The 22,792-nt window shown below is 37.8% G+C and overlaps 1 protein-coding gene across 6 annotated transcripts in view; it reads left to right on the forward strand.

The window, feature by feature from the left end:
- The window catches only part of ARHGAP24 (Rho GTPase activating protein 24), a 574,044-nt gene that overhangs the window by 522,185 nt on the left and 29,067 nt on the right, over positions 1-22,792 (forward strand). For all 6 annotated transcript variants that reach the window (XM_069594606.1, XM_069594608.1, XM_069594611.1 and 3 more), the window contains one exon: positions 6,066-6,273. In XM_069594606.1, the coding sequence (XP_069450707.1) occupies positions 6,066-6,273 (208 nt within the window). The remainder of the gene's footprint in view (positions 1-6,065; positions 6,274-22,792) is intronic.

Below are 22,792 nucleotides of genomic sequence, written 5' to 3' on the forward strand. Positions count from 1 at the left end.
TTTTTCAGGATAAGTTTTTCTAGGCTGACTCTTGACAATAAGACTTATGTTGTACCAAGACACCCAAAGATATAATAAGTCATAACACATATAGGAAACAAATAGTTCAATATAGTTACTGAGTAGGTTGTTTTTGAGGGAGCAGCAGTAATGAGGGTGAATATGGCCCAGCACCCAGCATGGAAAGGGTGCTACCTAAACGCCTATTGATTGGATTGTTGATGAAGCGGTAGAGACTATATTTCATGAAAGGACTTCCAGGTGGCTCAGTGGTAAAGAATCCTCCTGCCAATGCAGGAGATGCAGGTTCCATCCCTGGGTCAGAAAGATCCCCTGGAAGATGAAATGGCAACCTGCTCCAGTATTCTTGCCTGAAAAATCCCGTTAACAGAGGATCCTGTTGAGCCACAGCCCATGGGTTTGTACAGAGTTGGAGTCGACTGAGCACACACACATTTCATGAAAAGGAGCTTGGCTAGCCAGTGGGTACCATTGGAAGAAATTAAACAAAAAAAGTGGTGTGATCTGATTTAAATATTATGACGATCACTATGGCAACACTTGCCTGACTTGGGAACTTGGCTCTATAAAAGTCAGTTAAGAAGTCTTGAGGATCTAATGGCAATGAGTTTGGAAGGGACTGATGTGGCCATTAAATGAGGGTTGTGAAGGAAGGTGCAATCTAGGTCCATTCTCAGATGGCCCTTCAAATGTTTGGGGGGGTCACTGGTTCTGAGAACCAAAATCAGGATTATAGGAAGTATGACAGGTTTTGAAGAAAAAGAATTCACACAGTTTTAAAAATTTTGAGTTTGCCAATGTTTTGAGATACTCATGTTTAGGGGTCTAATAGACACTTGGAAATCCGGTGCAAGAGGGGCCCAGACTGAGATACAAATCTGGGAACAATTGTTACACTGTGAGATTGAGTGTAATCCAACAAAGAAATTGCGTAAAATGAGGTGAAAACTAAGCTGTGGACAGAATCCAGAGGACCAGCAAACTTATAAGAAGGGTGTAGTAGATTGCACAGTCAAGAAGTAGACTGAAAAGAATGTTCTGGAAGGCAAGAATTACATAAGATGTGAGAAGTAGCAGTAAGAAGAGTGAGATTGATGGTTTTAAAGGGAGTGAACCATAAAGTACTGCAAAAAATAAATCTGCCAATGATTTTGCAACTAGGTAGTTATTGGTAATTATTCTGAAAGCTCTTTTAGTGAAATGACGGTGTCAGATGCCATATTGTAACAGATCAGCAAGAAGGCAGGAAGTGATGAAATGGAGCCAGTGTTATACTTAGTTCAGAATCAAGGAACAAACTGAATAATTACAAAGCATGAGGAATCCAGAGATGTTTGGCTTTGTATTTTATTTACTTATTTATGCAATAAGTAGAATTTGAATATACTTTTCTGATCACATTCAGTAATGCCACAGGCTGCCTCTAGCTATGAAGTATATAATTTACATGTAAAGGAAGAACCTCACAAATCCTGAAGCTATTTAGATTTTCTTCATATTTTTTTTTTCCTCTCTGTGTCTCCCTCCAGCTGAAACAGCCTCCCAAAGATAAAATAAAATCACCTGTGTGATTTACTTTCTCAGTGGAAAGTCACGTCCTGAATGATGCTTTATGACACCATCAATGTACTTCAGGGGGAAATACGCGTAACGTGCTGTTGTCACCCAGAAATTCCAAGGATGCTTTTGTTAGGGAATGTGAAACCTCTCTGAGAATTTACAGGGGCTTATCTGGAACTGCTGGCAAGACTCACACTACAGGGAATATTCTTGTTAATAATCTACTAATCAGTGTGTCCTCTTCTTCATGCTAGTAGTTGGGGATAGCTCACGACCTTTGTGCTTTTTTGTTGTTAATTTTAAAATTTGAAGTTTAAGTGTTGAAGTTCTAGCTAAAGCAGCTTCTTTTATTGGAGTATAACTACTTTACAATGCTGTGTTAATTTCTGCTGTAAATGAAGTGAATCAGCCATATGTATACATTTATCCCCTCCCTCTTGAGCTTCCCTCCCACCCTACCCCCAGTCTCACCTCTGTAAGTCTCCACAGAGTACAGAGCTGAGCCCCCTTTGCTATACAGCAGGTTCCCGCTGCTGCTACTGCTAAGTCGCTTCAGTCGTGTCTGACTCTGTGGGACCCCATAGATGGCAGCCCACCAGGCTCCGCCGTCCCTGGGATTCTCCAGGCAAGAACGCTGGAGTGGGTTGCCATTTCCTTCTCTAGTGCATGAAAGTGAAAAGCGAAAGTGAAGTCACTTAGTCGTGTCCGACTCTTAGCGACCCCATGGACTGCAGCCTACCAGGCTCCTCCATCCACGGGATTTTCCAGGCAAGAGTACTGGAGTGGGGTGCCGTCACCTTCTCCGAGGGTCCCACTAGCTGCCTATTTTAGATATGGTTGTGTATATATGTCAGTCCCAATCTGTCCATTCATTGCTCCTTCCCTTTCCCTCTCTACCTGTGCCCTTAGCTCCATGCTCTATTTCTGCAACTCCAGTTTTCCCCTGTACTTCCTTGGAGGTTCAGATGGTAAAGAAACCACCTGCAATGAGGGAGACTTGAGTTCCATCCCTGGGTTGGGCAGATCCCCTGGAGAAGGGCATGGCAACCTACTCCAGTATTCTGGCCTGGAGAATCTCCATGGACAAATGGCCTGGCAGGCTACAGTCCATGGCTCGCAAAGAGTCGTACATGAGTGAGTGACTAAGCACACAATTTCTCCCTGGCTTCCACACCAAAAACAAAAAATTCTTATACAGAAGTTGATTCACCGTCTACCTTTGTAAGTCAGAGACCTTTGGAACATTCTATTTCCAATGCTACAGACTGGGGGGTATACAACTAATCGTTACCTAATGCTTTGCAAGACCAGATAAACAGCAGAAAATTACTGTTTTTATTCTAAGCATGTGTACATATTGTCTACATTCTAAAACTCTTTTACATATTCTGTTGTTAAATAGGTATAGCTCTTTATATTAAGGAAATCATTTTGTTGGCCAGGATGCTGAATTTTTCCTTCTCCTTTCTTCCACCTTTCCCCTAGATTTTCATTTTCTCAACAGAAATCTCCCCCACCCTTAATATGATGACAGGTATTGAGGCCAGAAAACTAGTAAAAGGCAGGTTACTTCCTCTATTGTTGATCAGTCACTAAGTCGTGTCCAACTCTTTGTGACCCCATGGACTACAACACTCCAGGCTTCCCTGTTCTTCACCGTCTCCCAAAGTTTGTTCAAATTCATATCCATTGATTCGGTGATGCCATCCAACCATCTCATCCTCTGCCCTCCTTCTCCTCCTACCCTCAACCTTTTCAAGCATCTGGGTCTTTTCCTGATTAGTTGGCTCTTCCTCTGTAACTCAGTTTTTATCCATTATGCCCACACAGTCCCTCTGAAATTCAACAGCCTTGATCAAATCCTGGTTCCATCTTTTACCTTGTGACATTCAGCCAGTTACTTAATTGTTCTGTGCTTAGCCTCCTCCTTAGTAAATGGTGGTGCGTACCTCCTAGAATGCTGTGAGTTTTAAGTAACAGAAGTGCAGATAAACTGCTTGTACCCATGCCTGGCATACATAAATACAGCCTAGCTATTACCATATTTCAGAGCACAGAAAAGATACACTGTTTTCTTCACTTTTAGAATTTATTAATATTTTAAATTACTAGAAAATGAGAACACATGATAATTGAGTTAAATAAAGAGGAAGAAGACAAGTATTCAGAGACAAGCAAAGATTTGTAGGGCTAAGTCTAGGTAAGGATTTCCATTCTGTGACTTGGTTCTGTGTAACTGCTGCTGCTGCTGCTAAGTCACTTCAGTCGTGTCCGACTCTGTGCGACCCCATAGACGGCAGCCCATCAGGCTCCGCATCCCTGGGATTCTCCAGGCAAGAACACTGGAGTGGGTTGCCATTTCCGTCTCCAATGCATGAAAGTGAAAAGTGAAAGTGAAGTCGCTCAGTCGTGTCCAACTCTTCGTGACCCCATGGACTGCATCCTTCCAGGCTCCTTCATCCATGGGATTTTCCAGGCAAGAGTACTGGAGTGGGGTGCCGTTGTCTTCTCCGGCTGTGTAACTAACCTTATGTATTTAATCTCTCTCAGTTTCATCAGGTATGATATAGCTACCATGTATATTTATTATGGAAATAAGAGAATACATGTCAACAACTTAGTGCATGTTAGGTACTTAATGCATGAGCTCTTGGCTTTTAGTTTGTTGCTCTACTTAAGAAAATCCTTATCATACAGGCAAGCCTATGTGTAACAGGGGGAGAAAAAGAAAACCAGAAAACCCATCTAAAGCAAAACTTACTGTATCCTTTATCACCTCCCTGAGTTTTGGGGGAATAAAGGAATCCTGATCAGAAAAGCATGCTTGACTGTTTTTCATTACTGTGTAAAGCTAAATCTTGGAAGTTTGGTTCTCATTTGTAGCACACATTGAGGTTGAACTGGAACATCTTTAATAGATTTTCTGCTGGATTTAGGGAGATACCTTATGTGTTAATAATGTGTCAGTCCAAAAAAAAAAAAAGTGAAAAATCAGATAGAGAAGATTTATTCCCTAATGTTAACATTATTTTTTTTTAATTTAATTTATAAGTGCCTCTGAAAGGCTATCTCCTTAATTTGGGATAGAATCCAAACATTCCAAGCAAGAAAGCATGAAAGAGCTCCATAGAGAAAGAGTCAGTGTTCTTCATTCATAATCAATTTTTAAGCTTTGTTGTTAAAATACTAAAAGAGTTTCAAATCATTATCACCACTTCATAAAGTATCAGACGCTGCTTCAAGTAACAGAAAACCCAGAGATCAGGGATTCCAAGTTTAACATACCATTATCGAGAAACTTCTTGTTGTAAAGTCTACAAACTCAGCTAATTTCCAATTGTTTTATATGCACTTAAATATTAATATCAGATCATTCAACCCTTTTTCCTAAAAGGAATCTGTTAGTGCTAAACTTGATACCAGGTGGAGAATAGTTTCATTTGTTGTGTTTTTCTTTCTGCCTAGGCTAAGAATATTCTCTTTGGTAGCAAGTGTTTATTGCATGGAATGTGATGGTTTTACTTTACTGAATCCATACATAAATTATTTTACCGATAGAGAAGTAAAGCATATGTTCTTATTGTTAAATCCTGAACTTAACGGTTTTGAAATAATTCCCCAAACATTCCAGAGTCTTACATAGTTTCAACATGCACAACTAATTTTTCTTCCCCTTTTATGAAACTCATTAGGCCATTAAAACCTTTCAGTAATATTCATCCCATCTGGGAACATTGGAATCATATTTGCTTTGGCTCCTTTTCTTCCTCTGTTCTCATTGGTTGGTTATTTTTCCAAGTTCCAACTCATATTAGTATATTTTTGAGGCATTGTTTCTTAATCAGTGGGGTACCAAGGATAAAGAGTGGGGATATTCAGCCCCAAATGCACGCACAAAGAAATGCATCATTTGTAAGTATTTAAAAATAATGAATAAAACGGGTCAAAATGGTTTTGATTTTTATTACCCCCATGTGCTGCTAATTCTAGACAATATGTAATCAGATACTCATTCCTGTTAGGAAAAACCACCATGACCCTGTCTCCTCACTTTTGGAACACAGAGCTTCATAATTCAATTTTTTTTCTTTCCAGTAAATTAATAGTTTAAGATTTTAAAGAGCAGACACTGTCTGAAATATTTTATATGGGAGAAAATTCTGTGCGTCTCTTTTCATGGTTTATCACCTTGATTATAATCATGGCATCATCACTTGAATGAAAACAAAAGGTGGCCTTTTATTTAAAAAAAGAAAAAGAAAACAAAAGTGAAGAGAGGGGAATTCTCTTGTGGTCCAGCAGTTAGAACAAAGGAGTAGTAGCAGTTGTTGGTCAGTTGCTGAGTCATGTCCAGCTCTTTGCCACCCTATAGACTGCAGAGAGCTAGGTCTCCCTGTCCTTCACTATCTCCCAGAGGCAGCTTAAACTTATGTAGTAGGAACAGATGAATTTCTCGAATTCATTGTGATCCTTTATTTCTCCAGGCATTTTTGGACAGAAATTGGAAGATACTGTTCGCTATGAGAAGAGATATGGGAACCGCCTGGCTCCAATGTTAGTGGAGCAGTGTGTGGACTTCATCCGACAAAGGGGGCTGAAGGAAGAGGGTCTCTTTCGACTCCCAGGCCAGGCTAACCTCGTGAAGGAACTGCAGGATGCTTTTGACTGTGGAGAGAAGCCGTCATTTGACAGGTAGATTTCAAGATTTTACTAATCATCCTTCACTGAGACACTAACTAATCTGAAAGGTTGCTGTGAGCTGAAATGGTGTAACTTGAATTGATATCCTCACAGTTTAGAAGATGAATTATATGGCCTCGCAAAGATGGATATGTGGTATTAGGTGTCTTTCTCTGCTACGCTTTTCCCCCCTTAAAACATTATTATTTATTCTTTTCCTTTGATCTCAAATCAAATATTAAACTTTCACATTGGAAAAGTGAGTTTTTAAAATAGCAGTCTTCTCTTGTTTGAGGTTTCTTTGAATTCTTTCAGATAAAGAATATTTAAAGTGTTGATCAACAGCTTGGGATATTGACAATGTAATTAAAAGCATTGTGTCTTAAATATATAGTCCCACCCTAATCTAGAATAGATTTGCAAGGAAGCAAGGAAAAGTATATAGCTTGGTACAATTTAGAAAACAATGAAAGTTATAGCGAAGAATGCATAAAACACCCATAACTCCACTAATTGAGTTGAACACTGAAAATATTTTGTTAATTACCTCTTCATTTTTTTTAATTCAACAGAAACAAGTTTTTCTTTTCATATCAACAGTTGAGAAATGCCCTTATGCCAACATATTCTAATTTAACATCTGATCATTGGCAAACTCTGTAAGCATAATTTTTAATAATCATTTCACTCTGCAGCTATGTCACATATAACTACTTCAGTAATGTTGAACATTTATATTGTGACTTTTCTCACTATTAGAGGTAATCGTGTAGTATACTTCCTCTTTGAAAGTATAGAATTATCACATGGATAGACATAGGTCTATAGAACAAATAGACCAAAAGACTCTTGAATACTTGATACAATGTAAGGGAAGCATCATTGAGAGTATGGGTTTTTGCTAATAATAATAATAAATCATGTTAACTCATTTGATATCCTTTTACTGGTCACATTAACAAAATCCTGAACAATAATACTACTCAGTGATTGCAAGGTGTGCTGAGGTATGCACCCTCATCATTAGAGTAGAGATCATTGTAATCTTTCTAAAGAAATTTGGTAATATATTTCAAGACCCCTTAAAGCCTAATCCTAGAAAAAAAAACAAATTTGTGAAAAAATTGAAGTGCAGAGTTGTTTCTTACAATTTCTATAATACTGAAGAATGAACACCAATCTATTATCTCTAGCTGTAGCGTGATGACTATAATAAAATGTTGCTTAGTTATTGAAATGTTTAGAAAATGCTAATTATATAATGATAAATGGAAAAATAAGACAGGTAAATTAATTTTACAAAAAGTATCACAGTTTATAAAGATTCATAAATCCTCCCTGATAGAAAATTAAATGGAGAGGTAAGGAAATGAATTCAAAACTAAGGTCAGAGAATACATTTCAAAAATGCAGATATACTTTTGGTGGGGGAGCCTCATGTCTTAGTCTATACTTTGAAAAAAACCAAAGTTGAGTGGTTCCATAGTTCAGGCCTGTTTAGAATATATAAACAATGGTTCATCTAGAAGAAATGTAAAGTTTTGTGCTAAAATTAGAAAAAAGTTTATCAGTGGGATTCTCATATAAAATAACACATTATTAGAAAACAATATTCTGTACAATGAACTTCATGTGACATTGATAAATTTCAATGACCTTTTTCTTTGTATTTATGTAATGATCTCAGTACATGCAGATGACCTTAATAGTAAAGTGTATTTATTAAAAATTCTCCTAAGTATCTGAAGTTTGTTTCTGATAACAGATCTTTGCTAAATGTGAGAATAAGGGTCTATTTTATGTCTTAGGGTACTTGTAAGAAGAGATGTGCCCTGTAAGCAATTATTTCCTGATAACTATAGGTTAACAATAAACTTTATATAAAATATGATCCCAATTGCAAAAAATGCATTTTTTCATAAAATGCATCAATGCACTGAGACTAAAGAAAATATAAAAATGATAAACATTAATTTTGTATAATGATGAGGAATGTACTCCTCTTTTTTATACTATAAATGCAGTAAACCTTAACTTTTATAATCAGAAATTTAATCTGAAAGGTCTTTCAGTTTATTTCATGCTGCACAAAAATGTCCTTATCTTCTAATTTCTGAAGTGTATCTACAGAAACCGCCTGTTCCCTGGAAAATATGTAGAAGAGACTTATAGAGAATATTTCAGCATAAGGCATGATATGATGATGTTACTAGCCTGCTTTGAGAAAAAGGAGTGTCATTCATTTGCTCAGTCAGATTTCTACCCTGGTATATGAACTGACCCCAAAATTTTGTGGCATCAGCAAGAACAACCAATCACTTGTTCGTAAATCAGCAATTCAGGCAGGACTTGATGAAGATGTGCTCATTTCTCCAACGTGTGGTGTTGGTTAATATAGATCAGTTCAGTCTGAAGGATGTAAGAAGGCATCACTCACATGTCTGGAGCATTATCTGAGATGACTAAGCTAGCTGGGCTTCCAAGGTGGCGCCAGTGGTTAAGAACCCTCCTGCCAACACAGCAGACGTAAGAGACATGGGTTCAGTCCCTGGGTAGGGAAGATCCCCTGGAGAAGGTCATGGCAACCCACTCCAATATTCTTGCCCAGAGAATCCTATGGACAGAGGAGCTGGGAAGACTACAGTCCATGGGGTCTCAAAGAGTCAGAAACGACTGAAGCAACTTAGCGTACACAGAAGATTGCCTGAGGCTGCATGGTCCTCTCTCTCTCTTTGAAGTCTCACATCCAGTAGAGCATCTCTTCATGCAACTTTAATCTCTATCAGATTAATCAGACTCAGTGAAATATGGCTCAGGCTTCTAAGAGAGCGAATATGGAAGCTTATAAGCACCGCATTGGTCAAAGCAAGTCACAAAACAGGGGCAGCCTAGGTTTCAGGGAAGGGAAATAAACTCCAGAGTGGACAGAAGGGGCACATATGTTCAGGAAAGGAAGAATTTGTGGGATGTTATTTTAAGAGAAAATCACTATAGCTTTAAAATCTAGAAATAAAGTGGAGTAAGTTCCCCAACTTGGTTCTTTACAAGACTGCTTTGTATATTCTAGAACATTAGCATATCTCTAAAAAATTTAGTGTAAGTTTGTCAATTAAAAAAAAATGCCTATATGATTTTGATAGATATTTCATTACTCTAGAAATCAATTAGGAGAAAAATGACAGTGTAAAAATATGAAATCTTCTAATCCTTGAACATAGCCCATCTCAATGTATCATTAGGACTTTTCATATTTCAGCAGTAGTTTGTAATTTTCACTGTAAGATTTTGCTCTATTTTGTTACATTCATCCTTAATGCTCTGATATATACCATTGCTTTTTATGTTTAATTTTCTAATTTCTTCTGCTAGATTATATAAATATGATTTTTATAGAGAGATTTTTTCCTATAAACTTGACAAATTTATTTATAAATGCTAGAGGATTTTTTTTTTTTTTAGATCTTAGGATTTTCTCTATACATGACCTTATTGACTGTAGATAATGAGAGTTTTATTTATTCTTTTTTGATATGCTTTGTATTCCTTTTTCTTGACTTTTTGTCCTTGCTAAAAACTATTCTACTAGAATGGTGAGTGAACATGTTTCTTATATACAGAGAGAAGTTGTTAGTTTTTTGCTATTGTTCATGATGGTAGCTATAAGTTCTGTGTAGTTGCCCTTTATCATGTTTGAAAATGCTCTTTTATTTCTGGTTTGCCAACAGTTTTAATAATGACTGACAACTGAATTTTATCAAGTCCACTTTTCCCATATTTACTGTAGAAATTATATGATTCTTCTGTTTAATTATGTTAATGAGGTGGATTTCAAATGTTAAGCCATCTTTGCACTCCTAGAATAAACCACGTTGGGTTGTGATGTATTACTCTTAATATTTTGCTGTATCTGACTTGGAAACAACTTGCTGAGGATTTTTGTTTTTTTGTTTTTTTTTTTTTTTCATCTGCATCATGGTTGCTGACTCAGCAGTTTCTTTTCTTGTAATGCATTTGACTACTTCTGTTATCAAAGAAATTCTGGTCTCAAAAGTAGCTGGAAAGTATTCCTTCAACCTCTATTTTCAGAAAAAAGTAGATGTAGGTTGTATTATTTCCTCCATGTATCTTGGGTAATATTTACCAATGACGTCCTTGGAGATGAGGTGAAAGAGGTTGATCCTGAACAATGCAGTAGGTTATAATAAGAAATGTCATTTTTATTCTAAGTGAAATGGAAATCCATTGAAAGACACTTAACAAACTAATGGAAAGATTTTATTTACATGTTAGAAAGAAAAAAATCACTCTGTGAGAGAAAACTAATATTTTCTACTAATCTACCCACAGAGCACTTCTGGCACCACGTGTGGGTTTTCCACAACAAGCAAATTCTCCAGTTCTTGATGGACACCCACTGACCGTCCTATGAGTTAATCAGTTCCGACAATAACTACCCAGAGTTAGCTCAGACCCCACAGGTTAAGGGCTCGTTTCCACAAGACTGCCTCACCACCTCCCACCCGCTTCAGGCATCAATCATGAGTCCCACCAGGTTATCACCTGTACTTCTGACAAACCAGCCATAAATCTGAGAGTCCTCAAGTTCAATCATTTGCTAGAAGAGCTCCCAGAATTCAGGAAAACAGTCCATTTACTAGATTACTTGTTTGTGATAAAAGGATACAGTTCAGGAACACAGATGAAAGAGAGGCATAGGGCAGGGATGGCAGAGGGGCTTGGAACAGTCACACCCTCCCCACTTATACCACCTTCCTCGCACTTGGACATGTTCACTAACCTAGAAGTTTTCTGAACCCCTTCAGTGAGGAAATTTTTATGAAGACTTCGTTACATAGGGATTTCAGTCCTAGGTGGCACAGTGGTAAAGAATCCACCTACCAATGCAGGAGACTCAAGAGACATAGGTTTAATCCCTGGGTTGGGAAGATGCACTGGAGAAGGAAATGGCAACTCACTCCAGTATTCTTGCCATAGGCATGATTGATTAATCACTGGGCCTAAGGTTCCAACCCTCTATTCACCTGATTGGTTTCTCTGGCAACCACCCTTCACCCACTCCACCCTTCATCCTCCTTAAGAACTTTCTCAAGGATGCCTTAAGTAAGTTCAGACACAGTTGAAAGAGCTTGGTAGGAATAACAAGAATTTTTCCTTTCTCTTTCCTCATTCCAGAACTATTTTAGGAACCGGGGATAAAAAGAAAATAACAAAAGATGCTTCTATATTCTTATAATTTAGGAAATTACAAGGGTTTTGGGAGCTCTGATCAGGAGCTAGGGATGAAAATCAAAAGAGATCATGTTATCACACTCTAGCAATCTGAATATGCTTGTTTTGATAAGTAAATTGTTAAGCTTGTGTCCCTCAGTCATAGGGAGGCAGATATGCAAATTGCTGCTGATAAAAAAAAAAAAAAGAATTCCCAGATACATGGACCATGAAATAAAAAGAGTAACATGTTTATAACCAAGTATAATTGTAAACTATATTCTTTGGGAATAAATAATCCATCATTTACCAAGGAGAGTGAATTACTTTTGGAAATGTGTTCAAGTACAGTATTCAGCCCATCAGATTTTTTAGTGAACTGGCTGAGTTTAAAATTTCATGTGATCAAGTCCTAGTGCAGGTTTCAGTTTAGGGGGATGTGAAGGCAAACTGCTTGGGAACATTTATTAGTTCAAGTTATTCTCACCAGTGTTCATCATCAAAGTGATCTAAAAAAGAATATGTTTAAAAATATAGATCTTGCACAATGTTTTGACTAGATATTAGTATATAAAGCAAAGTACAGAAATTTTCCTTTGTGAAATATATTAAAGAATAAGAATGAATAAATAGTATCCCCTGTTTATTCTAACAAAGCTTATATCTCGCTAAAGAGTCGACCGGATTTAGCTTTCATCTTTATCTTTATTAAAATCTGGAAAGAAAATCTCACAGGAATTCTTCAAAGACCATCTCTAATTTTAATATTAAGGCCTAATAGTACTATGCTGCTAAGTCACTTCAGTCGTGTCTGACTCTGTGTGACCCCATAGACGGCAGCCCACCAGGCTCCTCCGTCCCTGGGATTCTCCAGGCAAGAACACTGGAGTGGGTTGCCATTTCCTTCTCCAATGCATGAAAGTGAAAAGTGAAAGGGAAGTTGCTCAGTCATGTACGACTCTTCACGACCCCATGGACCGCAGCCTACCAGGCTCCTCTGTCCATGGGATTTTCCAGGCAAGAGTACTGGAGTGGGGTGCCATCACCTTATAGCTCTAATATTAAGCTCAAAAATTTGAGTTTTAAAGTAAGCTTTTTAAATAACATTTTACACTTATAAAAGTATAGTGCTATTAAAATTTAATATAAACATTATTAAAATCACATTTTAAATTATAACATTTTATATACAATATAGAAGCATATAAGAAAGAAAGATAAATATTTTAAAACAAAACAACCCAGAGAGATCTTGTTTTTTATATATATATAAGTTGATATGTACAGAATAAAAATAAAGATATATCTAAATGCAGATATATATATATATATATATACACACACACACACACACACACACACACAAATACTGGAATCACACAGTTTTTGCATTTTGCCTTTTCATGCTAACACTGTATCATAAAAAACTTTCCGTGTCACTAAGTAATTTTCATAAACACGATTTCAGGGATAACATAATAATTCATAGCCCATGGGGTCGCAAAGAGTTGGGCACGACTGCGCGGCCGAGCTGAACTGATAGCAATTCCTCCTGCCATCATGTGGGCTTGTCTCATTCTCCTTTGTTGTTGTGTTCAGTGTTTTGCCTACATCAGTTGTACACTGCTGAGCATCTATGTTCATAAATCAGCCTGTGCTTTTGAAGCTGTGGATCCATTTGGAAGTTAATATTTCATGTTTGAATGAAAGGAAATATCTTGTGTTACAAGAGAAAAAAAGAGATGGTTTGAGAAAGAGAAACTTAGAACATAGACTGCTTGAATTTAGAAATTGCAAGTGCACGTGCCAGCTTTTATGAGACCAGGCGCTTTCTGCTCTTCTTTAATGGTATCAAATGCTTTTTCCCCAGTTCTGAGGTCCAGGTTTGAGACCTTATGTATGAATGACTTGTTCCTACATTTAAATGAGGTATTTCCACAGACTCCTTGACCAAAGGGAATTCTGTGAGAAAGGACACTTTCACTGACCTGAAAGAATTTGTATTTAATCAGTTTATGTCAACTGTAAAAAACAACAGATGTTGGAGTTCCTAACCATTCTTTTCTTAATTATTTCTGTTTCAAAGTGAAACAAATCAAAATATAACATTTTATGTTAAACTTCCCCACATTGAAGGGACAAAAACGAAATGCAGAATGTGTGAAACCAGATTAGGAGCCAAGTGTTATTTTGTTTCCAAAGCTCTCCAGATGGTATCAGCTGTTAAAGAAGATGCAGTTTGGAAGAGCTGGGAAGGTAGGGTCAAAAATGGCCATGTGGGTGTCACATTGTAGCATTAATTGCTCAGCAACAAAATAACTACGCACTTACAACACCACCTTCAAGAGCTAAGACAGAAGGCTGGAGAATCCTGTGATTTTACACACTCTGTCCAAGAATCCCATAAGACAGCTGCTGTCCGAGGTACCCCAACTGCCCTCCCCCATATACTGAGCTCATTCTGCCTTCATCCCTCCTCCTCTTCTGTTTCATTTTTCATTTGTGTTCGTGACTGATTCAGGATCACTAAACAAACTTCAAGTCTACAGATGTAAATGAAAATAAATAAATAAATAACCAAAAGTTTAGGAGACAGAAAAACCAGACACAATTTTACCCTCTGGGTAGCCATATAATTTTGAGCCTTACTGACCTGAGTTATAAAAAGTGACCTTGAAAAGGATACACTACAGATTCTCAAACATTATTTTGGAAAAGAATGACCCAGAGAGAGATCTCGAGGTCCAGATGCCCAGACCCCAGTGGCTCTCATTCTGATTTAAAAGGATTGAGGATACCTAGGAATCTGCATTTCAGGCAAATCCTCAGATAATCTTTATATACATTCTTATACACATGATGTTCTAACCACAACTTGGGACATGGTAGACAGACAGTGGGCTGCAGAAGTGTGGGTTGGAGGAAAATTGTTTCTTTATAGTGAGGTGCCTCAGTTTTCTAATATAGGAAATGGAGGCAAATATTAACATCAAGCACTATGGGGAGCAGTATATTAGTTCTGATTCGGCTAAACAGGTCTTACTTACACTGTCGTGAAAGATAAATTACTTTCTGGGGAATACATTTTATGTGTAAAATAAAATATTTCCTATCTGCTAAAATGGGTCTGAAATTTTACAACATCCTAAAAAGTACATCCCTATGCTTTTGCTTTGATGTCAAGAAAACTCTTGAGAGTCCCTTGAACAGCAAGGAGCTCAAACCAGTCAATCCTAAAAGAAATCAACCCTGAATATTCATTGAAAGGACTGATGCTGAAGCTGAATCTCCGATACTTTGGCCACGTGATGGGAAGAGACAACTCACTGGCAAAGATTTTGATCCTGGGAAAGATCTTGAGGGCAGGAGAAGGGGACGACAGAGGATGAGATGGTTGGATGGCATCACCAACTTGATGGACATGGGTCTGAGCAAACTCCAGGAGATAGTGAAAGACAGGGAAGCCTGGTGTGCTGCAGTCCATGATGTGACAAAGAGTAAGATGTAATTTAGCAACTGAACAACAGTATTTCGATCCATGTGAAAACTCAAGCACTGTGGAGTTGGATGACATACTACAGACATAGAGCGTTTGTATCATAGTGTAAATCAAAGATCTTGCCGAGCCTGATTGTGGAAAGTGAAGAAAGAAAATAGTAGCTTGAGGGCATAAGAACAGGTAGAGTTGGAAAAGCAAAGAACAGACTCAGGAGTTCACCTAAAGCAAGCCCTGAACTTATAGATGGCAAATTAGCTACTTATTTTCAGCAACTGAGTGATTTTCCCAAGTCCAGAAGGAAGTCAGTCCTCCAAAGTTCTGGGCATCTATTTAGCTATGGTAGCTCCTAACACTTCTACATTTTGATGCAGTTCTTATATATTATAGTGGCTTGACAAGACTGATAACCATTGTTTTAGAGTACTTTTCAAATGTCTGTTGAATGACATAGGACTATCCTGACTTTGACCATATTCTTATAACACCTGTGTTTGATTTTCTGATATTTTTCCTTAAATTTTTTCCACTGTTTTTATTTTTGATCAATTTCATTGTAAAAGGAACTTGATATTTTCCCCCTAAAAAGCAGCATCACTTGCCATAAATACAAGGTTAATATAGTACAAATGCAATGGCCACAAAGCATATTATTAATTGCTATCTGAATATAGCTGCTTTGGGAAAACTCTGACCCTTGGAACCTCTGTTTATTTGATGAAAGTGAAGATTGGCAGGTGCCAGAAGCACTTGAGAACTTCTCATCCCCAACTGGTACTTCCTACTTGATATAATAATCAGGAATAGCAAATCAAAAATGGACTATGTCCTGTCCATGTGGCACTTGATTTGGAAGTGCCTCTTGATGAGGGTGAAAAGGGAGAGTGAAAAAGCTGGCTTAAAACTCAACATTCAAAAAACTATGACCATGGCCTCTGGTCCCTTCATTTCATGGCAAATAGATGGGGGAAGAGTGGAAACAGTGAAAAATTTTATTTTCTTGGGCTCCAAAATCATTATGGATAATGACCTCAGCCGTGAAATTAAAAGATGCTTGCTCCTTGAAAGAAAAGACAAACCTAAACAGAATATTAAAAAGCAAAGACATCACATTGCCAACAAAGGTCTATATAGTCATAGCTATGATTTTTCCCATCGTCATGTACGGATGTGAGAACTGGACCATGAAAAAGGCCGAGTACCAAAGAACCAATGTTTTTGAATGTGGTGCTAGAGAAGACTCTTGAGAGTCCCTTGGGATTGCCAGGAGATCAAACCAGTCCATCCTAAAGGAAGTCAACCCTGAATATTTATTGGAAGGACTGATGCTGAAGCTGAAGCTCCAATACTTAGGCCATCTGATGTGAAGATCCCGGGCATTGGAAAAAACCCTGATGCTGAGAAAGACTGAAGGTAGGAGGAGAAGGGGGTGACAGAGGATGAGATGGTTGGATGGCATCACGGATTTAATGGACAGGAGTTTGCGCAAACTCTAGGAGATAATGAAGAACAGGAAAGCATGGTGTGTTTCAGTCCATGGTGTTGCAGAGTCTGAGATGACTTAGTGACTGGACAACAACCATACTTTGGGAAATACAGCCCACTCTTTGCCAGTACAGACAGGCCTACTTCCTTGAATGTTTGGCTTCATATCTAATTTGAACCATGGGTGTAACTTGCAAGAGTCTCATGAAACCCTCTTGTAAACATACCAAGGTCTGAAAAATTAATGAGCTTCAGGGAAAATATTTCATATGTGGAAAATACTTGCTCAAATGAATACTTACTAAATACTTTATGTAAGACAGATTGTTAGCTGGAAATCTGTCATGTTCCATTATGCTTACTCTCTTGGTAATGTATTTTTAAAGTACATCTGAAGTGGGGGACCTGAATTTCTCTTTCCTTTCAGTTTAATTTTGAATAAATTTAAGCTCATTTCCACTAACCTGATTGAGTGATGAAAAAAAAAAATAGCCAATTAACCAAGAACTTTCCCAGGATGTGGCATATCTGTCAGTTGGCATCTGTGTACTTATTTGTAAGAAACAGTGGTGGAATAAGAGTTCAGACTTTGATGAGAAGCAGGCACCATTTACTTCACATGTAACAATATGAGACTAGTTACTTAACTTCTCCAAATTCCTAGTGTCCTTGTATGTAAAATGAAAATAATCCCTAAGAACCCCCTCAATTGTATTCATGCACTTAAAAATAAATGAAAGTGGAACAAAACCATTGTGGAACAAAACCAAAACGAAAGTGGAATAAATGGTACAATGTGAAGAAGGCACTTAGCTTATTTATTGTCATTTGAGTATCATGACATTGATGATGATGGTTTTAACATTTTGGGCTTCCCAGGTGGCATGAGTGGTAAAGAACCCTCCTGCCAATGCAGGAGACATAAGAGACACAGTTTTGATCTCTGGGTCAAGAAGATCCCCTGGAGGAGGGCATGGCGATCCACTCCAGTATTCTTGCCTGCAGAATTCCATAGACAGAGGAGCCTAGTGGGCTGTGGTCCATGGGGTCGCGAAGAGTTGGACACAACTGAAGTGGCTTAGCATCATAGCATGCATGCGTGACAAGGAAAAGTAATATGCCTGAACACATAGATACAGAAATTGTGCTTAACTATGAATTCTTCAGTGTTTTAATACAGAATATCTTCTTTTCAGCTTTGAAATCTCTATAGCGATTCCTACTGAAACAGATAAGATACCTATAAGGTCTTATATTCTGAAAATATGTTTTTGTGTGTCTTGTAAGTCAGATTGCAAATATTCTTGCAGGAGTTTGGTGAAAGTACATCCCTTAAAGGTATACATTTTGCGAAATAAACATATTGAGTTACATTTTACATATCATACAATTTGCCCATTTCAAGGCAGTGATTTTTAACAGATTTCGCACGTTATAACAGATTTCCCACGTTATGCAGCTGTTACCATGTATCAGTTTTAGAACATTCTCATCACTCAAATAGCATCTCTTGTACCCTTTATTGTTATTCCTAGCAGCCCTTCCTCCCCAGCAGTCACTAATGTACTTTCTGTCTCTATAGATTTTCCTTTTTTTTGGACATTTGTATAGATAGAATTATTCAATATATGGTCTCTTGCATCCAGCTTTTTTCACTTGAGCATAATGCTTTTGAACTTCAGCCATATTTCAGCAAATATCAGTAGTTTGTTGCTTTGTATTCATGAATAGAACTTCAGTTTGTGGATATACTACAGTTTGTTTATTCATTTATCGGTTGGTAGATATTTCAGTTGCTTCTGCTTTTTTGGCTTTTAGAAAAAATATTGTGAATATGCATTTTGCATGGACATGTTTTCATTTCTCTTTGGTGCACACCTACAAGTGAAATTGCTAGGCTTTATCTGTATTGACCATTTGGGTAATTGCCAAACTGTTTTCCAAAATGGCTGTAACATTTTCTATTTCTACTAGCAATGTAGGAGTGTTTCATTTTTTTATCCTAGACATTCTAGTGAATGTGGAATGGTATCTCATTGTTGTAGTTTGCATTTCCTTGATGACACTGATTCTGTGTATCATTTTATATGTGTATGAGCCATTCTTAAATACATCTTAGAAGGCATATGGTTTTTTATTTTCTGATTATCTTGATAATTTATTATAAGGAAATGGTTGAAAAATTGCTAAAGAATCAAAATTGTATTATAGGAATTAAGGTAAACATCTGTGAACTATTGAAAGCCTACATATACACACTCATGAGGATCTCACTGTTGATATTCACTTAAAAATCTATATTTGTAAAGCAAAACTCTGCATGTGTAACTAAAACATGAGCTCAAAGAAAGTAGAGAATTTTAAGACTCTTGATCATCTTTTTTCCCCTAACATCTACAACAGTGTCTGACACAATGTAGACATTCAATAAATCTTTGTCCTTCACTATCTTCTGGAGTTTGTTCAAACTCTTGTCCATTAAGTTGATGATGCCATCCAAATATTTCATCCTCTGTCACCTTCTTCTCCTCCTGCCCTAGCCTAGGTACCCAACTAACACAAATACTGTACTATAGTGTAATAAGTTTATAATACTTTTAACACAAATAATACTTTAAAAACACACACACACAAAAATAAAACATTTTTAATCTTATGGTACAGTACCTTGACAAATTCAGTAGTACACCATAACAGGTGGCCTACAGGGACTGATGTTGAGTGAACAGGCAAGAAGAATTACTGACTGGGGGAGGGAGAAGGGGGTGGGAGATGGTAGAGCTGAAGGATTGTCAGCAATAGGAAATGGAGGACAAGCTGTGATTTCTGTCATGCCTGACATTGGGCTTCCAAGGTGGCTCAGTGGTAAAGAATCTTCCTGGCAATGCAAGAGATGTGTGTTTGATCCCTGGGTTGGGAAGATCCCCCGGAGGAGGAAGTGGCAACCCTCTCCAATATTTTTGCCTGGAGAATTCTTGGACAGCAGAGCCTGGCAGGTTACAGTCCATGAGGTCACAAAGAGTTGAACACTACTTATCAGGCACACACTGACATGGATGGAATATGTGTTTGCATCTTTGAAAGTTCACAACTCCAAGAGCTGTAATATAGGGGGTTTACTGTATATGTGGTAGTAAAGTATCCTTTCCAACAAAGAGCTGAACAACATTTTAGTGTGAGATCTGCAATAAGTATATAATTGGATTCTTTTAAAACTTTTTCTTCTTTCCCTCAATATATATGTGTGTGATCAGTCATATCTGACTCTTTGCAACCCCATGGACTGTAATGTTGGCCTCTGCTCTCCATGGAATTTTCCAGGCAAAAAATATTGGTGTGGGTTGCCATTTCCTCCTCCAAGGGATCTTCCTGATCCAGGGATCAAACATGCATCTCCTGCCTTGGCAGGTAAATTCTTTACCAGTGAGCCACCTGGGAAGCCCCAGCTGGGATGGTATCATTTAGCTCACATGTGGAGAATGCTTTTGTGTTGTAATAAAAGACCACTGAAGTGTCCAAAGGAGGGACAAGTTTTGAGTGGATTTGAACACTTTCAGTGTTGATTTTGTAGAGTCACATGGATATACCAGAAAATCCATTTAAATTCCTTTTAAGACTATGAATTATAGATTCAGCAATGTAAAACTAAACCTTTATCCATCTCCTTTGTAAATCTTTACAAAGTTTTTTCCCTACATTATTGACTTTATTAGAAGAAAATAAGTATTCTGGAAAAGAATGTTTGCCTCCTCTATTGTTTATCCTAGAGTCAGATAATCAAAATCTTCCAAAATTTTGATTTTCCTGGTGGTTCAATGGTTAACTAACCTTCTGTGCTTCCAGTGCATGTGATGGAACACAGTTGGAAACTGAGATCCCACATGCCTTGCCCCTCAGCACCCCCTCCTCCAAAAATTCCCAAACTTATAATGGTTACAAAAATAAATGAGCAACATGCCAAAGAGTCAGTGTTGAAGACACATTAATAAGAAAAAAAGCTATAGTAAGGAAACTTTGGTTGCTATTTAGTTTTCAATAACTAGAAAAATTATGTGTGATACTTAGTTCTGGTTTTTTTTATTTAAAAATGAAAATATTAAATTATGTACATGGATTTTAAATGCTGTTGGGGGAATTTTAAAAGATATTTTTAGCATATGCCCATCAGCATCAGAACATCAATAATGCTTCTCTGGAACATTCTTGGTTGCATAATCTGAAATCTCTCAGAAAAAAAAAGATTAATTGTTGAATGTATTATGATGATGACATTTCCTTTGTTTCTCCTGAAATTCCATCTGTGGAGTTTAGTAAAGGGAAAAATATGTAGGCAGACAACATAAAATTGTAAAGTAACTAAATACAGCTGTAACTTCTCTGTCTTAGCTAAACCACGTTCATTAACTGTTTGCCAGGATTTCAAAGACCACATGAAACTGAAATTACAACTCATAATGTTTCAAGTGCTGGGTACAATTGAAGCCAGCAGGAGCTATGTGACAGTCTCAGGTACATACAGTTACTAATGTCAAGATATGAACGCTGGTAGAGTTGTATAAACCCTGTATGAAAGAATACTTCATGTCTGTACGTGAGGAGTCAAATGTTAGGAAAGATGGCATACCTCATTTTAAACAAAAAATGTGAAAGATCATCATTCACATCTCACTAGATAATTACATAATCATAGTGTACTTTAGTTCAGTTCAGTTCAATCGCTCAGTCAGTCATGTCCGACTCTTTGCAACCTCATGGACTGCAGCATGCCAGGCCTCCCTGTCCATCACCAACTCCCAGAATTTACTCAAACTCATGTCCATTGAGTCAGTGATGCCATCCAACCATCTCATCCTCTGTCATCCCATTCTCCTCCCGCCTTCAATCTTTCTGAGCATCCTGGTCTTTTCAAATGAGTCAGCTCTTCACATCAGGTGGCCAAAGTATTGGAGTTTCAGCTTCAACATCAGTCCTTCCAATGAACACCCAGGACTGATCTCCTGTAGGACGGACTGGTTGGATCTCCTTGCAGTCCAAGGGACTCTCAAGAGACTTATCCAGCACCACAGTTCAAAAGCATCAATTCTTTGGTGCTCAGCTTTCTTTATAGTCCCAACTCTCACATCCATACATGACCACTGGAAAAACCATAGCCTTAAGTAGACAGACCTTTGCTGGCAAAGTAATGTCTCTGCTTTTGAATATGCTGTCTAGGTTGGTCTTAACTTCCCTTCCAAGGAGTAAGCATCTTTTAATTTCATGGCTGCAGTCACCATCTGAAGTGATTGTGGAGCCCCCAAAAATAAAATCTGACAATGTTTCCACTGTTTCTCCATCTATTTGCCATGAAGTGATGGGACCGGATGCCATGATCTTAGTTTTCTGAATACTGAACTTTAAGCCAACTTTTTCACTCTCCTCTTTCACTTTCATCAAGAGGCTCTTTAGTTCCTCTTCACTTTCTGCCATAAGGGTGGTGTCATCTGAATATCTGAGGTTATTGATATTTCTCCCGGCAATCTTGATTCCAGCTTGTTCTTCCAGCCCAGCATTTCTCAATGTACTCTGCTTATAAGTTAAATAAGCAGGGTGACAATATACAGCCTTGACGTACTCCTTTTCCTATTTGAAACCAGTCTGTTGTTCCATGTCCAGTTCTAACTGTTGCTTCCTCACCTGCATACAGGTTTCTCAAGAGGCAGGTCAGGTGATCTGGTATTCCCATCTCTTTCAGAATTTTCCACACTTTATTATGATCCACACAGTCAAAGGCTTTGGCGTAGTCAGTAAAGCAGAAATAGATGCTTTTCTGGAACTCTCTTGCTTTTTCAATGATCCAGCGAATGTCGGCAATTTGATCTCTGGTTCCTCTGCCTTTTCTAAAACCAGCTTGAATATCTGGAAGTTCACAGTTCATGTATTGTTGAAGCCTGGCTTGGAAAATTTTAAGCATTAGTTTAGTAGTGTATGAAATTAGTGCCATTGTGTGGTAGTTTGAGCATTCTTTGCCTTTGTTAGGTAATGGAATGAAAACTGATCTTTTCCAGTCCTGTGGCCACTTCTGAGTTTTCCAAATTTGCTGGCATATTGAGTACAGCACTTTCACACATCATCTTTCAGGATTTGAAATAGCTCAACTGGAATTTCATCATGTGCACTAGCTTTGTTCATAGTGATGCTTCCTAAGGCACACTTTACTTCACTTTCCAGGATGCCTGGTTCTAGGTGAGTGGGCCATTAAGATCTCTTTTGTATAGTTCTACTGTGTATTCTTACCACGTCTTCTTAATATCTTCTGCTTCTGTTAGGTCCATACCATTTCTG

Source organism: Ovis canadensis, chromosome 6, assembly GCF_042477335.2.
Source record: "Ovis canadensis isolate MfBH-ARS-UI-01 breed Bighorn chromosome 6, ARS-UI_OviCan_v2, whole genome shotgun sequence".
In the NCBI taxonomy this organism is placed as follows: domain Eukaryota; kingdom Metazoa; phylum Chordata; class Mammalia; order Artiodactyla; family Bovidae; genus Ovis; species Ovis canadensis.